Genomic DNA, 23242 nt, shown 5'->3' with positions numbered 1-23242 from the left:
CATTAATGTCTCAATCTATATTTAGTGTTAACAACAAATAGAGAACTAGATATATATAGAGTGCTATAGAGACAGCTCCAAGAACTTGCCCAGATTCCTTTTGCTTGATCAGAACTTGCCCATCTCAGTCAAACTCCAATGTTTACAATTATTTTTACTTTATAAAGGCAACTGATACTTTGGTTCAGAACTACTGAACTGAGATACATAAATCTCTCTCTAGACTTTGGCAAGTCAGTCCCACAGGGACACTTCCAGCACCCAGAGCAGACATCACTGCACACCTGTGTACACAAACTAATCTCTGCCTCAGCCTTCCAGAGCAAACCCTCCTGGCTCATCCTAAAGACTGTTCACAACCAGACACCACAATATTCATCATACAATCTGGATTCTGAGAGCAACATCATCAGTAACATCCAGTAGCTCAGACACAGCATCATATTAATGTGGCACTATGGTTTTTGGATACAAGACACATTATGGCCAGCCAGATGCTGAGCTGTCTGCACAAGGCTGTGTATATATACTTCCAAGTATACAGAATAAACCAGGTTGGAAGAGACCTTTGAGATTGTGTCTAACCCATCATCCAACACCATCTAATCAACTAAACCATGGCACCAAGCACCCCATACAGTCTCTTCCTAAATACCTCCAGTGATGGTGACTCCACCACCTCCCCAGGCAGCCCATTCCAATGGGCAATCACTCTCTCTGTGAAGAATTTCTTCCTAACATCCAGCCTAAACCTCCCTTGGTGCAGCTTGAGACTGTGTCCTCTTGTTCTGGTGCACTTGCATGCACATATATACAGCATATTAACATGTAAGAGGAATTAGGCAAGGAATTACAATATCTGGAAGCAAGTATTAGTTGAAGTGTAGAAGCAGAATTATTCTACATCCAACCACCAATGTGAACAAAAAGAGGGCTCCTAATTCTGGTAACTGCCAAATAAAGCCCAATGTCCCAATACATACCTTGTACTAAAAGTTGTGTGCGTAAGAAAGCAGAAGGATTCTGCACAAGCCAGTCTTCATCTGCATCTTAAGATTTCAATAGTAACCTACAAAAACAAAGAGACAGTAACTAACTTTGACACTTGAGCTAGAAAATACAGTAGCTTTTTTCAGATACCCATCACATGGAGAAATAAGCCATAGTAACATTTCACATCACACACAAAACCCAACAAACTGAAACCCACAGCATTTATTCTCTACCCATTCTTGGCACTCAGAGAAGTCTGTGTAGTAACAGCTAAGATTTCAAATTTAGTTTTACTACCCCAGCAGTTAAACAGCTGTTATGAGAACATTAACAGATTTCCAGATTTTCATGCTCCTGCTGGGTCTTCAGAGGGTTTTTGAAACACACACAGCACTGTCATCTTCTGTGCCTGCCAATGCATGTGGCCAAAGTGACATTTCATCCTTCTCACATTATTGCCACTACAATAATCAGGATCCCTGCCCCCAACACAGTTACTAATGAAACCTGAGAACTAACTGTTTTCACTGTAGCTGTACTGGGGGTATGGAAGCACAGGTACAGCTTCCTCTTTGTTCTGCAGCCTTCTGTGGTATAGACATTTCACAGATGGCTGTAAGGGGCAAAGCTACATATGAAAAGAATACAACTGAAATGCAGTAAAATGTTGTCCTGCTTTGTAACACCACCTCGAAATAGAACTGCATTGACATACATTTTAAAATAAAAGCATTAGAAATCTCTACAAGCTTTTAGAGCTTTTGTCATTTTAAAGCTCCTGCAATAGATCTGCTTGCATCTTGCAGTAAGTGCAGCTGGAAGAACAAATGGCAGGTCAGAATATAATTATATTCCTATATACACACTAAAGTTACTGTAGTTATGATTTTCAAAAGGGCCTGAATAATAACTGAAGTGTTAAGAGAGGTATCCATCTGTGTGTCTCCACCCAGCATCCACATGCAAATTATCCAGTGCTTAAAATTCAGCAACTCCCTGCCCCAGCCAATCAGGCTTCAAAACAGCTCTCACCCATATGCACACATTCCCTCCTCCTGCATCCCACTTAAAATCTACTCTTCTCCACTGATACCTCTGATTTAATGCAACATGGGAGTACTGTAGCAAACTCTTAACAATCCATTACTCAGGCTGGGGAAGCAGACACAGAAATGTGAGAGGCAAAAAAAGCCCTGAAGAAATGTCTGTAGGAAGGAAGACCGCCTGGAAGGCACAAGGGGATGAACTCTTAAGAAGCCTTTCTCTGAGGGCATACAAGCAATTTACCAACACCTTGAGGTCCTGTTTGATCAGAAGACTGCACACACCCTGCAGTGTTCATTACAGAAAGAATTACTTTGGAAAGTCACACAGAGATTGCAGTTTCTGACTTGCTTCACTTCAGAACAGCCCCAAAAAGCAACTCAAAAGTGACATAGGTGCAAATTACAACAGACAAACACACACACACACTTACAAAAGGTAACATTAAGCTTTTCAGATAGGTCTGGGAAAAGGCTGAGGCTAGCAGCACAGAATAAATAAGATTTCAAAGTTGGCACAATTTAATGCCTGAGTCCTATTAAAGGTGCTGTTAATTCACCAGTCCTCCCATTTGCTTCCTTCTCATCTTTCTTCCCCTATGGTGCAGCTTGCTATAGATCAAATTTCCTAAGTTCTGTTATCTGTTCCCTAATTCAGATGTTCAACAAGATGGATACTTTCCTCCCAGAGTAGGTATGACAGAGCTCAGTTTGTTAATCCTCTGTAACTAGAGCCATCATATGTTGGAAGTGGTAGTACACTATAATAATTTAGCAGGTCAAATGCAATAGTGGCCACAGCACTGACTGTCAGCTGCAGGGCACAGGCTGCAACTGTCCCCTCTACAAATATTCATGTCCTGGGACACTGCCTTCACACGGTGAAATCGATCCAGTTACTGCCAGGAATGGATCCATCTTTAAAAGGAAGCCACAATTACTAGCTGTACACCTTTCAGGTTGTATTTTAGTATTACAAGAAGCCCCATGTAATTAGGCTTTTCTTCCATTTTCTGCTACCTACAGAAACACAAAGCAAGGCTGACAAGGGCCTAAGGCGGTCTCCAGTTTCTGTAACAGCCAGTTACAGAAGGTACTACTGACAAAATTGTAACTAGATAAATCTGATGGGGTGTTTTTTTTGGGTGGTTGGTCAAGCTTTTTGTGTTGTGTTTGGTTTGGAGCTGCTGTGTGTGTTTGGTTGGGGGGGGTTGGGGTTTTTATTAGTTTATTGGGTTTGTTTTTTCAAAGCAGTATGTCTGTGCATCTGCACTGCTGCTTCCGAAGTCCCTCTCCAAGAAAGTTAAAGTAATTTCAATTTCTCTGCCCTACATAAACCCTGTTTACGATGAACAGTAATTACTGTTAGACCTGAATGTATTCTAGGAAGTAGTGCTGAAGAAAGGGATTTGCAAGAGTGAGCAGGAACACAGCAAGGTTATTTTCAAAGTAACAGGGTCACTTCTATCTTCACTCCTACGATGACTCTTTAAATCAAAGCATTCATGCCTATTCTGGAGAGAACAGATGCATCATGTACAAACTGGGCAATACAGTGCCTAGGCTGTGGCCACTGTCAGGGAGAACTGGAAACTACTCCTCACTGCAGCCTACCTCCAGTAACGTATACTCAGTGTAACATTATCCACCACTGTCTTTCCAATACGGAATTGGTATGAGACAAGCTACAAGCTCCCACAGCAGCATACCAGGCAAAAACAGCCACGACAATCTACAACACTGAAGGACATTTTACATGTACCTTGCACACTGATGCTATGCAGCTCTGACACAACATGCTGCTTTTTTTTTTCCTCCAGTAGGATTTTTGGTGACTGGTGTAACAAAGAGCTTCCCCCCTTCGTTTCCCTCCATTTGCCCCTTTAATTTTATGTCTACTTCAGAAATTACCTAGCAAGACTGAACAGCAGCATGGGTAAATTTTGACTTCTACCCAAGTGGACCATACGACATTTTGCACCAGCAGGCACAGGTTTCACTTTGAGTAGCAGAGACACTATCCATCACACAGAAAGGAAGAACTCCAGTGCTGAGCTGTTCTCAGGAAAACACAGTCCCTTGTGGCCATTTATTTGGGGTTTCCAAAGGGAACCCAAGATGATCCGTAGCGCTGTGTTCATGTTTGCATTTGTTCAGGTTTACCTATCAAAAGGTAACAGATAACAATGTTGGCTACTGACACATTAACAGAAGACACAGTGCTAGACATTTTTAAATGGTCAAGCAATCCTTTACTCCCCATTCTTCTTAATCTTTACTCAACTCTGGCCAAACCTGCTCCCCTTAATCATCAGCAGCCCTGCTGAGGCCAAAAGCACACATTTGCAAGGATAAAGCCAAACAATTGTCACCTAGGCATCATTGCATGGCTGCCAGTGATTAAAGGAGACAACCTGCAACATGAATTTCCTGATATTGGATTACACAAATTCCCACCTTAAGAGCACATACTTGCAGACAGCTCAGTATTTTAGCAAAATTAAGTTCCTAGAAACAAAAAGTCAAACGCTACTTGGAATGAGCCAGCAAGGCATTCAGTGTCCTTGACAAGACTACTAAAAATGTTTTCCATCTAATTCACAGCTTCCAGTTTGTAAGGTATCACAGTGTCTAAAGTTAGCATCTTGCACAGCATGAGGAATGTGAATATAGCAATATTCCTCCTCTGGAATCAGATTAAAAAACCAAACCAAAGACATGATGGCAGTTACTAGTGGCTAGGCAATAAACCTGTAACAGTGAGACAGCACTATGATCAAGGGACATTGGCTTTTCAGGTTTGCCTGGACTGCAAAACTTCAATCACACAGAAGTTAAACTACCTTTTCAGTATCTTGGGGAGTGGTAAGCATGTCTGAAAATACTTAAGCAGAAAGGACAAAGACTTCACCTGTGCAACTTAAGCAAGGTCTGAACTTGAAGGCACTGAAATTGTTAAGTTTAATAAAAATTGTTCATTTGCAAGTCATTATGTTCCTGGATGCAAGGCTCTCTATTTAATACAGAAGGAACTTCTTTTTTGCTAAAGAAGGATTCCCTCAAAGTTGGGATTTGATCAGCAAAAGGGAATGAACTCTTTAGTTTCTTACGATCAGACTTATATTGCACAGTGTAATTGTGTTGTATTGTTAGGTACTTTATATATACTTCTGCCAAATAGTGACCTGTCAAGCTGTAGTTAAAGTCATTAGAATACTACTGTATGAAACATCAGCTCAGTGTAGTATCTTTGAATATAGCTCCTTCCTCTATATTGCTCACTAACATTCCCATGTTGAGGAATCTGCAGCACCAGCACAGTTGGCTAATCCAGCTGGTTTTCATACATTTATGTTGTCGTTAATGCAGCAGCACAGTCTTCAGATATTTATTTAGCTTTCTACTTTCAATAACTGTGTTCATGCCAAGCACCCTGGAAAAAACATCTGGCAGTATGGTTTTCCACACTCAGAACTCACATACTGTGTTACGTGGATGTGAAGTTCCTGAGCATTTTGCCACACATTACTAAGGAGTACAAAATAGTTAAGGAACAAGGGATTGCCCTTTAACTCTCATCATCTCTTTCACCTAGAAACAATGTGTAACTGACTTCTTCAATTAACAAAGCAAGCTTAAGAAACCTGACAGATGAAAAGCCTCTGAAAGCACTGCATCACACCACATTAGAAGTCACAGTGAAATTTCCTGAGCTTGTGTTATGTCAGGTTCTACAAATTCTGAGTAAGTTCCTATCGTAGAAACGTATGGCTTGTTTACATACAGAGTTTGAAACAAATTTAATCTGCTGTAAATGAGGTATTGTTAAACCAGCACAGCTAGTACTGAGTTCAGTACTATCAATATTGCCCTACTGGAACAGAAGGATCAGGTTATCATTGCACTACACACTGTGCAAATGAGTTTACAATTATGAGATGTGAAATAAGAGAGCTATGAAGAAAATTTTAGACATTTACATTAGCATAGTTCTATCTATTTAATTTCTAACAAACATTGTTTTGAAGGAGCAAAAATACATACAGGCCAAGCCTTGAAGTTTTCTGTAGGCATGGAAGTAAAATCTTGAGAAAAATCAGCACAAAAATCTGTATTATAGAAAAATACTTCTATACAGTTGATGTGATGAGCCCACTAGCTTAAGGCTATCTTAGATACTCCATAAACTAAGGGGATAATCTCATTTCAAGGGAAACTTCCTCCATTGTGCACAATCCAGCTTTCTCTAATGGAAAAAGCAGGTTGCTAAGGAGCTGTGAAATTCACTGATACACAGGGCATTTGCTTCGGAAGTGTCAGCAATGCTGCTTTACACAACTTCACGCAACGCTCCCCATCCCCTCCTGCAGGATTCCTTACCTGTCATTTTTGCAGCAGGTGCCAAGTTAGGCCCGTGTCCTAACCTCCTCTTCCAAAATAATGACAGCAGAATTGATTATCTTTGTGGGGCTAAAAAAAAAAACCTCTGATGCTGGGGGAAAGGGCAGGGCAAGCGGTGGTCACATGGTCCTTATAAAGAGCAACAACCCGAGATTCACTCAACGAGCTTTCAAGTTCTGCATGCTCCATTTGAAACCGTAAAATTTAACAATACTGATACATACACACATCTACATGGAAATGAAACCTATCAAGGAAGCATTCCAATACCTTAACATGTAATAGCATTTTAATGTTAGTTCATATAAAGTTTAATAAAGTCAAAGCTTTATTTGGATAACAATCACAAAAAGGTTGAAGTTGGAAAGGACCTCTAGAGATCATCTTGTCCAACCCCTCAATTGAAGCAGAGCCAAATAATGTCAATGCCCAAGAGCATGTCCAGATGGCTTTTAATATCTCCAAGGACAGATGCTCCACAACCTGCCTGGGCAACCTATGCTCATTCACCCTCACATAAAAAATTAGTTTTCTGATGTTCAGACAGAGCCTTCTGTGTTTCAGTTTGTATCTATTGCCTCTGGTCCTGTTACAAGATTTAGTAATTCATCATGCAATTTATTTTCTTCCTGTGCCAATTCTGATGGATGACAACTTTTATCTCCGATCACTTCATGACAAATACAGAACACCAAATTCTTTTCTAGCTTCCACCATAACCCCTGTCCCCCCTATATTTTGTAGAGAAAAGAAAATTAGATTTGAAATACAGAGTAACAAAGACAACAGAACAGCATTAATAAATTGCAGGGTATCCTGCAAACGCTCTATCACAGGTCGGTCTGCTGACATAAAGACTTACCTGATTCCACCATAAAAACCCACAAAGTGATGCAGAATCACTTCTCATGAAAACTTGTGTTTTGTAGAGATGAAGGTATTTACAGATCTGTTTCAATATGACAAATAGTCCTCATGACAAATCAAGCCTACAATTGCCCAGTCTAAGCAGATTACTGTTCAGACCTGGGCTCAAGGAACCTGGGAGAACTTTTAAGGCAGAATATGTGGTGAAGTCAACCACACGGAGAAGCAGAGGTTCTGTACTTGATATGGCTGCACAAGCTTCATTGCCTGACAAGATGCAATGCAAACTTGGCTTTTTGTCCTTTCCTTGTACAGCTGGACATACTGCTGATGCTATGCTAAAACATTTTACCCAGCTCCCTACTACCATTTTACTTGCCTTGTTTTAGTAGAAGTGTCTACTACCTGTAAGATAAAGTGATTGTTCTTACCCCATGTGAAATACATGTAGAACATTTTTAAAAGCATTAAGCCTCAGCTCTCATATATGTAAAGCTAAGGAAGCACCTGCTAACATCTAATGGAAAATACTGTAAAGCAGAGTATTAGGAGTAATTCTGAACTTGAGTAGCAGGTTTAACTATCAGGTTTCTCCGTGCATTAGAAATATTATTTAAACTAACCACAATCTATTCCCTTTAAAAGACACTCCAGCTGGCTACAACTTTTTTCACTTGAGAACAACAAATTACAAAGGCCTTAAGGATGAACCACACTTGCACAGGACTAAGCCAAGACCACATGGTAATAAATAGGAAACATCCTTTGGTTATTTGCTTACATACAAAGTTGGCACAATTTTCACTACTACAGTGTTTTGAACCCAAGAGACTGACTGTTAGCAGTACTTTCCATCACTGGTCACATTCCAAGATGCAAGCTCATACTAGAATTCTTACACTAACAATACATACTTAAATATTAGTTATCATTTTTTCAGGTGACAAATTTGTAAATATCAGCACATGGTGAACTGGTTATGAACACAGACCAAAACATAACAGCTGTTACTTCAGTTACCTGTGACTTCTGATGCACACCAGGTAAAAACACCCATTCTAACACTACAAACATTGTTATGTCTAGAAAAAGAAACTCCACATAAGCAGCAGCTTCTCCTACAACAGTCACATTTCAAACCAAAGCTCTGCTAATGCATTAACGTCTTTAAAAAGTTAATAGACATTTCCCATTATCAGATTTCCACACTGCTTTTTACAGACCATCTTCAAAGAGCTCAGTTTGTTCCCACCCTTGTTCTTGCCATCCCCTAACTTTCATTCCCACCATATTCAACAACCTGTTTCAGTTGGCTTTCATTCTGAGCTCTGAAACATCTCACATCTTATTGCTGAGTACGCTCTGAGAGGGTATATTTACACAGAAGTTTTGAGCGATTCTAGTTTACACCACACTGTGTCAACTGAAAACAAACACTGGTATCCAAATAGTTTAAAAATGAATCTCAGCACCTGGAGGTAGAACCAGGCCTTCACATCTTTATTACAAACTTAGAGTGAGACTGAAATAATCACCCGACATAGTTTTCTGTAACGTACCTTATCAAAGGAATTTGTCCTATTGACAGTACAAGTGTAATTGCTTTGTAAAGTTTGTATACTTGAGGTTGCTCTCATCAGTACCTCAGAGAATACCACATTTATAATTCATGAATAGTAGCAGCTGGAGGCGCATGGTGGTGACTAAAAAGGTGTAAACTAAGAAGGTTCTAGATGGCAAGAGCAAATTCTGGTTTAAGTGCTCCATAACTATACCACTTTCAAACCCCAGCTGCAGCAGCTGCCACCGTGCAACTGATGTTTGCTAAGCAGGAGAAATGAAGACTTGGAAAAGCATCCTTGTAGCCAAAGGAACTTCATGAACTGAGGCAGGTGAAACCACTGCTGAAACAACTAAAGGCACTACCATACCCAAAATCCTGGGAAGGCTGTGTCATATAGCTGTACATGTACCCAGTCCGCAGACAAGCTACCTCCGGTGCTGACTGTTCAACTACTCAGATTTAACACCATGGCATGGTAATTATATTCTTTGGAAACTTAAATCCTGACAGTGCTATTCTTGTTTGTCACAGCCAAGGCAAAGAGCTGGACAAGCTGGACAAGATTTAGGCAGTCTTTTTTTTGAAAGCAGAAGCTCTTCAAACTCATGACAGAAATCCTCTATTGGAAGCATCAGTATGTTGTTACATGTATCTGAAGTTCAGTTCTTTCTCAGTACAATTTTGCCTTGCACATTTAGCCTTTCCTTGCATGTCATTAATGAAGTTCCACCTTTGTTCCTTCAGGGTTATGACAACAAAAAACAGGAGGAAAATACAGCCAACTCCCCAGTCACATCAGTCTTTTCCATATCTTAATGTAATACAGGCTTTTAGGCTTCATTTGTCCATTAAAGCATATATTTTATTTGCACATTGAACTAGTTTCATTAAGAATAGAACTCTAAACAGACTTTTAGATGGTTATCTAGAGCCATATTAGGGAGTTTTAAGTCAGTAATAGAATTCAAATTTTTGGAATGACATCTGGAAGATCAGGTGAAACCACTTCTTCATGCTTTTCTACATTACTATCTCCCCCGTGTGTAAATCAATGAAGAGTACTTACCTACTTTGTTCAGTATTAGTATTCCTAACATATCTATGAATCAAGAAAAGGTACTTTTTTTCCTTCCCAGTAAGTTCTCATGTATTATTTCAATTATTGTGTGTTGACTGACATGCAAGAGAAACTTTAATCTAGAAAAAGTTCTTTATTTCCTCAGGAAGAGACATAAACCCTTTTTAACGGTGTAACAAGTTAAGCATACATACATGATACTCACATACTAACAAGACACATGGAGAGGTATGTAGCAACTTGCCAAATCATATAAACTATTTTCACTATGTATCTGACATCTGATTCTTTCCTCTAAATTTCTACCATGTTTATTATTACAATCCCCAAATAAAGTTTTCTACAGCTGGTATCTTCCACATCAGGAGGAAAAGTTAAAAGCCTCCTACAACATAAGAGAACCTAGAGTACAGAATAAATAACAAATCCTAAATGGAATAGGTACAGATACCCAGTGCAGACCAATGTCAATCTTCAAAGATTTAGCCCAAGCCTACAGTCAGTATGTCACATTACATCCTCACATCCCTTCTAAAGCTTTGCAGAACCCTGCAGAATTTTCAGCCTAATAATAACAGAAGATGAGGGTTGAGTCATGATGTCCTCAATATCAAAGCAGGGAAGGATTCAGAGCTCAAATACTTCAAATTTGTAAAACCTTTAAGTAAGAGTTTCCCCACCTTCCTTAAAGATACAACTTTCAGCTTCCTTGACCATGCACTGTTTTGAAAATAACACATTATTAAACAATTTGGGCAAATATTTTTGTGGTTTTGGTTTTTTGTTGTTAATTTGTTGGTGTTGTTTTGGCTCTTTAACAGTAACAAAGATTATTCTACATTACCAGTCTTCCCATTGGGGGCCTTGAGAATTAAGGCACATGTAATAATCTCTCTCTTACTCTTCCTCCAAATACCTAGATGAACATTTTCAAACCTGTGAGTACCTGTGACTACTACAGCAATAAAGCAGAAATGCAAATGCAGATTCTGGGCACAGCTTTACAAATCAGTGTTTACTTCCCCAAAATATCAGACACCTGGGAAATTCAGGTTTGTGATTAACTGGAAGAAGAAAAACATATGAAAGAATTAATTTGAAAGGTAGTAAGAATAATGCTCAAGATCAGCTTTTAGCAGCTAGGTTTGGAGGCAGACATTATCACCAGTCTTTGGTAACTACTATCCCTTGATCTCCAATAAAGTACATGCACCTAATCTAAATTTTACTTTTAAGATATTAACAAAGAATTACTACTTATAACTGAGTAAAGCCAGACAAACAGTATTTCTTTAAAAGTCTTAATAACAAACAGCTTGGCACAACACTCCCAATTTGAAGAGTAAAAGATGCATGCCCAGTAATTTAGTGCAGCTCAACAGAAGAGCATGATTTCTGCACGTTTTTGCACTTCCCCACAGCATCCAGAAGCCTGGCTTACTTTCACACAATATAATTTCTGAAGTGCCACTTAAAAAACCTCAAACTTATGAAACCCAAACTTTCTGTCTTGTACACATGCTCGAGATTAAAACCAGATTGTCTATGGAACCTAAACTCTGAAAGTTGTTCTTTAATACCAAAGTGGGCTGTAAGTAGGAAAAATTCTAAATTTAATCATTCATGAAAGTACACCAAGTAATTTTATTCTCCTGAGCCAACTGTCAGTAAGAGACACCCAGGACTTGTGTTTACTTTCAAAAAAAAAAAACATGTTTTCCTGGCTTGCTGCTTTCCCCCATATGCAACAGAAAAAGCCTATTGTGCACAAAACATGCAGAGTGAACACAAAACAGAAAACAAGCTTAGCAATTAAAAACTACCCCAGGTTACACAGTAGTAAACAAATGCTTTAGTACCCTCCTTCTAGAGACATTTGCATTCAGCAGTGTGAATAAAATATAAAACTGTACACAATGGTGATTGATGCTGCACATGCATTACATGGTATCACAAAGGTTACACAAAGCACAACAACAATAAACTGGCACATATACCAAAATGGATCTAAAAGCACAGACATCCCAACTGCCAACTTGACATAATTTTCACTTTTAAATCTGTAATTCCATATATCACAATTATTTCATACCTTTTCTTTGCAAACCTTCCATTTTTTGAAATACAGTAATTGCATTCTTTACACACTAAGACAGTAACTTTATTTGTATTGTTCATCACAGCTATGGTTCTGAAAATATCAGGTGTGGAATGACTACAATGCTGGAAGTTCTAGAAGCACAAACCCGAAGAACTACTGTGTCACTATTAAACCCTTTCCTTCTGTGCCTTCCAGAAAAGGCTTTAATTTGAAGTTGATTAAAACTGGAACTGCATCTTACCTTTCACATGCTCTGTCCCTTAAAAGTGGAACACAATATAGGGAACAACGCAGTGCCATTGTACCAAAGAACGAAGAACAACAGATGGCATTTTAAAAGACTGTATTTCCCATCTTTGCAATTCCAGTTTATGTATTTTCTTCCAAGAAAAAAAGTACATGTAAATAGTCTTGCTTCTCTAAAGCAACTGTGCATATCACCTTTCCTGGAGAAATCATGAAGAACATAATTTTTCGTGTTTTACTGGCTTGCATGTAACCTTCGTGGCAACTGCAGAAAGTGAACAGACAGATCAAACTCACACATAATTAGGCTCAACATTTTAGTTTACCTTTTTTTTCCATTGCTTAATATACTTCCCCTCTTGCAGCAACTGTCATGAAGAACATAAAGCATAACCGTGCTATTCAGGTATCTAAAGTCATCAATGTATTTCTTACCTACTTGTTCTAAGTTATGGATTTCTTAGAAGTACTGAAGTCATCCAAGCCCATTTAATGAGTATCTACAAAACTACCTTCTCTATGTGGCGTGTACATACAGCACAAACTACCACCGTCCGTCCAGTTAAGAGTCTTGTTCTACAGTGCATTCCCTGCTGTTCTTTCCTTCCACATAGAAATGAACACAAGCAATACATTTCACTGTGTTTCTTTTACCCTGCTCACTGCACGGGCACAGAGTACAAGGCGAACTACAAAGAAGGCAGGAAACAGGACCAAAGAAGGGCAAAGGGCTTGTCTGCAGCAATGCTTGTAGTGAATCATTGTTTTAAATATGAATACAGAGATTTCAGCATTTCCATTAGCATACAAATATTTCAAACCTTCATAAGCAGATTGACAGACCACTTCCAGATGGTGCTGGAAACACTATAGTACTGCAACAGCTGGCTGATACAGAGTTTATTTCCTGCAATTTTACACTAAAAATATTTAAAGCTTAGTAAAAGTACTGCAGAATAAATGATTTTAAAGCAATTAATGAAGAGTAATGGAAGTTTTGTTGTTTGTTTTTAAGAAAAACAATAAAACATCCAGAACATCAAGTGCAAACAGCTGCAAAAAGAATTATAATAAATCCTTGTGGGTTTTACATCTTTTTAGATTTGTTATGTTTCCTCTTCCATCTTGCTTCGGTATATGTGGTTATTTAAAGTGAAAAAAAACCTGTTTTGCTGGGGGTAATGGGCACTGGGGGGATTGGGGTTGTGGGTTTTGTTTTTTCTTTCAAATATTAATCAAGAACAATATTACTTTCCCTTCACATAAATAAAAATTATTACAGTGAAATTCAGGCAAAAATACTAATGAAATATTTTAATTCTATTCCATAACTGCTAATGAAAATGCAACGTTTTATCTTCTTTCACAATATATTCCGTTCAGTGCTTCTCTAGCTATGATACGTTAAGTGTAAGACTGGATTCTCTCTGTTTTGAGGAAAGACTAACACTCTTACAATCATCTGTTCCATACTTACGACAACATGAGGGCTGTGTGCTGTACACAGTTGCTGTACTTAGCCACAAAATTCAAAGTCCCACAGAACAGTATCAGAACATAGAGAAAATACAGCCAACTGCAGTGACCCCACACTACACCCCGGGAACACTATACATTTTTTTAGGACATTTTCATTAGTTTTTCTGGTATTACTTGGCCATCTGCACAACACTAATCTCAAACTTTAAAAAGTCCAAGACATTCATGTAACTGGTATTCCCATCTCTTCCACTAAACGTGTCCGTGGTTTTTGCATATGACAAGTTTTAAAGTATTTGTTAATCTGTGTAGATGTAAAAAAAAAAAACCCCAAACCACACCCACATTCCTCCCATTCTTGTATTACTTTATACCCCCTCCCCCATAGTTTTTCAGCTTACATACAGGACCCCTTCACACTCCTGGTTCAAGGCTCTATGCAGAAATTAAAGGCAAGAACAAAATCTTTATTCTCACTGTGCTTCTTTCAAGTCAAGCACTTAACATCCCGCATACAGTGTGCATGTAAATTCAATCAAACATATGGCTATGCTTTACTCTACAGAAGTTAAAATATATAATCACACCAGTAACAATCGAAGCTCTAGACAAACCATTTACCAGAACAAATGGGAAAAGCCTTAACGACACACATATGCAGTAACAGTTAAGTTCCTTTTGAATTTCATACTTCATATGAGCATTTCATCCTCTATTCAAGAGACGACACACAAATCAGGAAGTTTTTACTGCTCTAAGCTGCTTCTCTGAAGAAACCCATCTCCCACAGCTTTCAGAAGTCAGGTCAAGGTCCTTAATATGAATGCTTCCAAATTTCAATTACATTGATTTTCATAAGAGCATAAGGAAGTTCAAGATGGAAAAGACCTATTAAATCTATCCCAAAGAAAACATACACAGAAGACGTTTCCATGCATTTGAAGTCATCAGAAGACGTTTTCATGACAATTCAATGTTCAGTTTATTCTACAAGTTATAGTTTAGACAGAAATTTGATGAACTTCAGTATTTCAGGTATGACTGAGGACAAGCCTGAAACACGTACTGCAATGATTTGAAAAATATTTTATGGGGAAAAGCTTAAAGCTATTAACAAAATAGATTTCATTGTAACAGCAAAACACCAAATTGGTAAAACCACCTACTAAGACTGTTTTATAGTATATCCCAAAAGGCAACAAAAAGCCAATCCAACGGGGAAAATTATACCTGACATTTCAGTATTGCACGTTTTCAGGCACCCTTCTATTGTCATTAAGATCTCAGATTTCACTGAATGGATATTTAAGAAAGCATATGTTTTGGGGATAATACAGTCCATTTGCCACTAAACTAGCAGTGACCAGCAGTAAAGGAATAATATCCAGCTTGTGTATTTTACATAGGTGACAATTCATCCCACTAATCACTGTCCCAGTATAATAGAAGTTCGGACTGATATTCCCTCAGGCTAGAAGTGAGCTAACAGCCTAGGGAAATCACCAGACACCAGTATGGTTCTGCATTTTAATGACAGCACAGTGCCCAAGTCAATAGGTGCTCAAATCAATAAACTCAGGGTTCCTGAGAAGACAACTTGTATTTCAAGTACTTGCTCTCTTAAGTCACCCAGTCTTGACCCCAAGCACAAGGTAATTAGAGATGCCGGACACACTCTCTCAAATAAACCACCTACAGATACACATCACTTCAAGTCTTAGGAATGGGATTAAGAATCCATCCATATTTTCAAACTGATGTAAACTGACCCTATTGGTGGCTTCCATGTCATTTTAATAGTTAGTTTATTATGACGTGTGTTCACAGAGAAGTGAAGAATTACAATCTAAGTTGTTATACAAAAACTCACATATTAAAAATATGCCAAAAATTAGTTTCCACAAGATGCTTAAGTAAAATGACCTTCAACGTCAGAACACACCACTTATACGAGCTTCTCACCTCAAAGCATATCCTCCCTTCAAAACAACCAAGGGGGTTTATTTTCCACTTGAGAATCATCTTTTGGATTGGCTCTTTCAGCATTTTTGAACCTCATTATCTCGAGGGAGACTGTGACCATGTAACAACCAGTATCTATCAAAAGAATTTGTCACAAGTTCTAAAAATCTGAAATGAGTTTCAAGAGGGAAAAAATCAGTTTAGTGTGATTTTAAATATGACAATCTACTTTAGATCAGAATCCTCCTCAAAGAATGCATACTACAAAATCCTATTGGATTACAGTTAAAATTAATGTGTTAGTTCCATAGCATCTTGTAATCTATTGGTTAACCATTTGGTTTAGTATGACTCTAGTTTATCTTTCATGTCCAATTGGGTAAGAGAGAAGTGGACGATAAATCAAACATCTTAAAGTCAGGAATTGTCTTTCTAAGGAATCCACAGAAATTTTATTTTATTTTTTCTTAGTAAATAGATACAGCCAAGTACATTTAAATCACCACTGAGTTTCCCAAGATATCATGGTGCTTTATCTAATGAGCACACTGGATAGAACTACAGATTGACTCAACCAGAATGAATTTTTAAGTGCCCAACAGCACCCCTTCAGATGACTGATGTGATGAACGCAGTTTAAAAAGCCGGACTTTGGCAGTGGTGTGTTTGGTTTTGTTGGGGTTTTTTTTTGTTTGTTTTACTTTAGGTATTAAAACTGTATCTCACATGACAATCAAGCAGATTAGACTGACATTTCAGGAATAATGTAATAACACAGTAAGTATAACCAAAATTAAGTGCATTGTAGTTGCAGCTTCATAGGCTTTCCAAGCTCGCATGTTTTACCACAGCATATAGCAGAACGAGACAAAACTCCAGTGTGCTTTCCAGTCAAAACAGGCCAAAGGCAGTTAAAAACTTGAGTAGATGCCTGCCTATGAAAAATGAACTGATCAACCAGATGAGGAAGAAGAAAAGTTATCATGTGTAGTACACAGGCAGTACCTTCAAGTAAGCATACTGCTTGACCATAACTGTATACCATGTTTCATAAATAATTTCAGACCATTTTCTAACAAAACTATATGTTTACTGTATAGCTAGAGCCAGTTACTACCACATACAGTGAAAATAAAATCAGCCTTTACAGATGAACCATATATAGCTAACGTGGCCAGGCAGTCGTTAGTAAGCTTTTCTTAATAGCAGAATTTGGCCACCTGTCATCAGCTACAAAAAGCATTTGTCATGAGATCTTTAACGTGTGTCCAAAAATGCTTAAAATGCTTGGCTCGTGGATATTTTAATATATATCAGATTATTTTCTGCTATATATTTTCTGTAGCAGGCAAATCAATTGCTACCACACAGCAGAGCCATCCAAGTCAAGGTTTTTAGGAAGGGCTGCTCGAAACTGTGGAATGAACATCACCGATATCAATTACAATCTACAATAACTTCCAAACACATACATACATCTGGCTTGCTAATACAGTGCAGCAAACATGCACTTAAAATACCATGAGGCTGGCAAGGAAATACTGAACCACTTTTTGTAGATTTGGTATGTTTAGCATACTTGTAAAAGCTACTACAAGCATAAGAGTGTATATATCTAAATACACAAGAATTAGCCACAAGGCCTGAATGACACAGCCTCTTTGAAAAACTGAATTCCTACATCTAATTTAAGTTTTATTTAAAACACATTCCCTTTAACAGCTTTACAGTTTAGAATTACCAGTATTTTCTCAATCCCCATGAAAAAAGATGCCTTTTACAAGGGCAAAAAAGATGATGAAAAAGCAATCTAATGTTTAGATATCTTACTAGTCAGCAAGGTAAACTGTGTTTTAAGCTGAATGCAACACACCAAGGCAGAGAGCTTAAGTAATTGCTATATGCAAATATTAGTTTACACTCAATGAAAAAACAGCAGTTTTCCAAAATGCTGAGTTTAATGAACACTTTGCTAAGTAAAACCTGTTGCCAGGGTTTGGGTTTTTTTCTGAAGAATAAGTGCTGAAATGTGATGACACATATCAAGTACAGAGAAGACTTTAAACCTAACTCACAACTACATTAAAAACTATAAAGTATATCGTATCTCAACATGAGCAAAAAAAGGGCAACATTAAAGACAGTCTAGAAGAAAAGGCCACAAGTGAGGGCCTACCTGTGATAACTCCTGAAATGTATGAAAACAATCTCTATTTTAAACCATTTAACACTGGCAATTTAAGTAAGTGTACTTTCAAAATGCCAGCCATGCCACACTCTTCCCGTTGCCCATTTTCTCACACTGCAATTCACTAAGACCATCACTGCTACACTAAGTAGCTACACTAAGTAGCAGTTAACACGCAGGTTCTCTCTGCTGCTGATCAGTCTAGTATCACTATTTAGGCAGAGAAATTTTAGGAAGTTCTATTTCTGAAAACATGAGTGAACTGATAAAAAGAGAACATTTTACTTTGCACAGGGAAAAAAAGGCATTAGCAGCTGCAATTATCCCTACTTCGTTGCCATTACAGGAATAGAACCAATAAGTCTTTTCCATCATCTTCCATGGCTGACAATAAAAAAAAAAAACCTCAATCTTCCTAATGAACTTCCTAAGAGCATTATTAATTTTATCTTAACACTCAAACAGCAAATCTAGCCTCAGCTGTATTCGAAACAGGTATTTTTCATATTCATCGTTCTGTAAAACATTTTCCAAGAAGACTCATGTGTAATCCTTCTAAATGCATATTGCTCTAACTGAACATTTATTTTAGCTGGAAAAACATGTCTTTTCCTCCTAATTAATTACTGGTAACAGACTTGTTTGTATTAAAACCAAACACCAGGGAAACGCATACCTATAATAATGCATTACACAGTGGAAGGCTTTAAACCTGCTTGCACAAATGTCTCCTTCCTTGCAAGATGCTTTACTGATCACAGACACCACAGTAATTTTGCTTCTGTAGCTGTATGGTTTAGGTCAATTCATTCACACTGTTATGAATAAAGTACACAAACAAATTCCTTTTCCAAAGTTGGGGGGGGGGTGTTCTCCCAACTTAAGTTTTCCAATAATTTGAGTAATGGATATACTCAGGTGATAAACCTATAGTAACAGACTACATTTACTAAGGGAGACTGAGATGCAAGGACACAGTATCCTTGAGAACACTTTGTATAAAATTCGATGCTCTTCAGAAGACCCAGCAAACAAAAGCAGTTGTGCTATAGATTGTTCATAGTATGTACTGCCACATGCAGTTTAAGCTATACAGATTCACTATTAAGAATGGAACTTTTGACACATAGTAGGAACTACATGAGAATGAAAATTATGTCACTTAAGCATAAAATTATTCTCACCCAGTATTAGTAATAACATTCCCAAAATCCTTTCAAGTAATTTTTATATTTTATTGCAATCAGATAACTGCACGTTTTACATCATAGTCACACATTGTATTTTGCTAGAGTCACAAACACATTGCCTTACATCATGATCTGCATCATTTCTGCTCTATACTACAAAGCCTATGACTGAATACAAAAAAGGTTTTACAAAATAAACTGTTTTAAAGACTACAATAACAATAAAACCATTTCCAAATAACAGCTAAAATTATAAAGGCATATCACTGGATAGTTTTACTGGAATTTCTAAACAGTAAGGAATGAAGTAAGTTTTAGTATCTGCGACGCTTGTTAGGTCCTTCAAAGTTGCCCCCTGGGTTTCCTCTACCAAAGCCACCGGGTCCACCACTCACGGCACCTACACCACTCATTGGCGGCTGAGGAGTTTCAGAGCCCGTTCTACTAACCAGAGGTGAACCCATCTGTGATGGGCCTCCTTGAGGGAATCTCTCATTATGCTAATATAAGTCCATTTGGAACATGCCAAATGTGAGTTACAACAAAACCGACAAGTGATGTTGTGATGAAGTTCAGCAGATAGTCCAGCAGAGTCAGGATCACACATAGAGGGAAGAAAGGAGCAATTCAATTAGTTATTATTGAAAAAGAGCTGGAAATTAAGAGTGCTAATGTTACGCTCCAACTTTGTCAAGTAAATCAAAAATTAAAAACTTAAGTATCAAGACCAACTCTGGTGCTGAATGCAACTTCACCATTTCAAGCACATCAGAAACAATCCATATTCTCTGTCACAGAACAGACATCAAACAATTATTTTATACCTGAGCACTTTTCTGCCTTACATACCAATTACAGTGCTTCTCCCTCAGACACAAAAACATCAAAGTAGGAGGGGGGAAAAAAAAAAGTCAGCTCTCATTTCTAGAGACTACAGGTTTATTCTTTTTATATCAGTATAACCTGAAGACTTACATACCCACATATCTATGGATGTTTCAGTCGTACTACCTGGAGCAGAGCCTTTTGTACGACACTTGGAAGAATATTTAGTTAGACTTTTAAAACCCAGCCCAAATAATGACACAACTAGTGACAAAATGCAAACTGGACTATACTAGTTTCAAAAACTCGATCTATATCCCAAGCTGAAATCTGATATATCGATATAAGATGAAAATTCAGTTAGCGTTCCACATTTCCTTAGTTCTGTGCCTAATATTAAACAAACACATATGTATACAGAATTATTCAACTACAGCAATTAAGACCTAAAACAGAAAACATGCATCTGGGCACTTATACTCAAGTATTTAATGAAGTGATTAAAAACAGAACTCTGCATGATGAAAATAAAACATGAACTCAACATTACATAAATCATTAAAAGCATATGGTACCATCAGGTCATGAAATAACTCATCATTCACCTCCTGAGGACAGCTATCGTTTCAGAAGGCATTCATTCTATACCGAGATCTACATTAACTGCCCAAGTATTTGGAGTTGAGCAAGAACATTCAAGGCTGGCACTTTATGTCCAGATCAGAGTAATTCTAAAAATGTTAACACCAGCAACAGTAGTGGAGCTCAACAGTTCCAAAGTCTGCTAATTCACTTGACATTTAGTAAGAAAGACAAAGTTATTTCAACAGGTGCATAAAGATCTACTGCCCCAAAATGCCTTAAAAGCTGTGGCATTGTTTTAAAAATTAGCTTTAATTCATGCCAACTTGTTAGTCATGGGTATGAATTTCAACAAGTAAATTAGCACATACTCCTGATGACTTTTTATCCAAAATGGAAGAAATTAAGTCTTCTTTCCAAGAAACCCCTCTCTCCAGCTAGCAAGAAAACTACAGCAATTAGCTACCTAAGTATGGGGGGAAAGCTATTTTTAAAATATTATGTTCAAAGATAACCTCTGTTTCAAAAGACTGACGTGGAACAAATAGATTGCTTCAACTCTCCCCAAAAGACTTCAGAAAAACATCCAATTAAAAAAGTTAAAACTGTATTTCTGGTCTTATGGACCACATTCTCAGTTTCCTTCATGGAAATGAACACTCACAGCATTTCAGCAGACAAACCTAAAAGGATCTTTTCAGTGTTTTTGCAACAACAGGAAAAAAATACATTAATGCTATGCCTTTCTGCCTCAAAATAAAAACCTGGGACAGCAAAACAAAACCACTTTTTTTTTTTTTTTAAATGAAAACAAACAACATGCAGCAGAAACTAAGTTTAAAAATAAAATCTATTTTTAGAACACATGCACCTTGAAGCATCAGCATATTCCTTACAATTCCATACCTGGAATGGCTTTTTGTAGAAAAACAACAATTTCAGATACAGAAACCACAATTTACAGTACCGTGTTCTTCTCCTTACATTTAATTTTCAGTGCTGATACAATCACAAGAGAATGTTCCAGAGGTGATCAGAGCACTCTGGTATCCAGAAAACACTTCTCTGAAAACAGTTATTGGGAGAAGCATGGCCCTCTGTCCAGGAATTGGCTGGGATAGGGCTCCTTCACAAGAAGCCAGGACAGCCAGCTGAACCAGCTGTGTGGGAGCTCAGCCACTGGCTGAGTCTAAACCACAACACCCACACTTTGTGAGAAATGATACAACTGATGAAATGAGCTGACTTCTATAGTGTGAAATGAGACCTTTACTTTAACCGGTGAGTATCAGTCTCATTATGCATTTTATGCTCAAAAAAAAGGGATTTTGTCCAAAATTAGTTACACAGATTGCTCCAATGCAGACAGATACTGTTGAGAAGGCACATAAAAAAAAATTTACACTGCTACAAAATGTTTCTGTGTTCCAGTAAGACTATAATGGAATCACTGTTTATAGTACATACTCCTTTATATCAATACCACCACTAGGACATCTCAATTATCTATTTACTCAGTTCTAAAAAAAATATATATAAAAATCAGATGAAAAATTGTATTGTTGTTTCTCTACATAAGACATTACAGCTAGGAAGTGACAGGCTATGAGAACAGAGCAAAAATGGATAGTGCTTTAACTGCATCCCAATGGCCCATCTGCTCTTGATAAAAAGATTCCAGATGTATACAAGACATTTCCTACCACCTCAGGCACCTGGGCAATATTATTTTTCCTGCATTAATATGACAGTTATCCCCAACAGCTATTGGCATACTTGTTTTTCTAAGTGGCATCGTTACTGTCATAATCTCATGCTTTAAACAGTGTTAGAAAGGAAATTACTGAAGTTGCTTAAAAAAAAAAAAAAAAAGTAAGTTTTACACAAAGATATCTTCACACTAGAGAGCATCCAACATTTAACTGTCCAAATACCCCAAACAAGCTAAAGCATAGAATTTAGTTTCACAAAAGAAAAAGCAGCTAATGTCTACACTTACTGATGACCTAGTATATTGCTCATTTCATAGAAAAAAAATTTCCTTCTACGGTGAGTTCTTCCTGACAGACACAACATTTCCATCAAGTGCTGCACATTCCAAACTCAATTTAAAGGTTACTGATCAAAGAACTCATCCCCTTCTTAAAGGCAGCAGAATTGCAATAACATCAAATAAAGATTGCCTTTCTCTGTTGCAATTGCATTGCATGAACAAGTTTTATCAATTACTTCTAACAAATTCAAAACATGCAATATGTTCTTACTCAGTGTGAAAATATCTTTGGCAACAAAAATGGGCCATGAGACATGACAGCTAGTCAAAGTAATTAAATTTGTGATACGTTACCACTGTTCCATTATCTGGCATCATTGGTGTTCCCATATTTGCAGCTCCTTCTGGTCCCATGGCAGGACCAGGACCCATTGCAGGGCCAGGTAAAGTTCCTCTGTTGTTCATATTCATACCCATCATTGGAGGAGGGCCTTGGTTACCAGCAGGGGCTGGGCTAAACGCATCTACGCAAAACAATCTATACTTAGAGCTGTCCTATCTGAATTTTACAAGAATAAACAAGCAATTTACAATATTTAAAAATCCAGATGTACAAGACTTCCAATATGAGAAATAAAGAAAGTATGTATTCTTTGAGACTGTACATTTATCTCAATCATCTGCTTTTAAACAGATTTTCATTAATGCCTATTATTTTGCATCACGTAAA

At 37.7% G+C, this 23242-nt stretch overlaps 1 protein-coding gene across 4 annotated transcripts in view; it reads right to left on the bottom strand.

The window, feature by feature from the left end:
* Positions 1–23242, bottom strand: part of PSPC1 (paraspeckle component 1) — a 60354-nt gene that overhangs the window by 4069 nt on the left and 33043 nt on the right. Inside the window, exons 7-8 of one of the 4 annotated variants that reach the window (XR_010988087.1) lie at positions 3948–4199; positions 983–1069 (exon numbers count right to left, since the gene is read on the bottom strand). Coding sequence is in view for 2 of the 4 variants with exons in the window: in XM_068144461.1 (XP_068000562.1) it covers positions 19427–19612; positions 22867–23036 (356 nt within the window). In the remaining 2 variants the exon portion in view is untranslated. Of the gene's footprint in view, positions 1–982; positions 1070–3947; positions 4200–13331; positions 19613–22866; positions 23037–23242 lie in introns of those variants that run through there. The other 3 variants (XM_068144461.1, XR_010988088.1, XM_068144474.1) reach the window with 3 other exon arrangements.

This window comes from Melanerpes formicivorus, unplaced genomic scaffold, assembly GCF_026170545.1.
Source record: "Melanerpes formicivorus ecotype bairdi unplaced genomic scaffold, bMelFor1.0.p_v2 SCAF_1, whole genome shotgun sequence".
NCBI lineage: Eukaryota > Metazoa > Chordata > Aves > Piciformes > Picidae > Melanerpes > Melanerpes formicivorus.
This window is presented reverse-complemented; position numbering and strand designations above follow the sequence as displayed.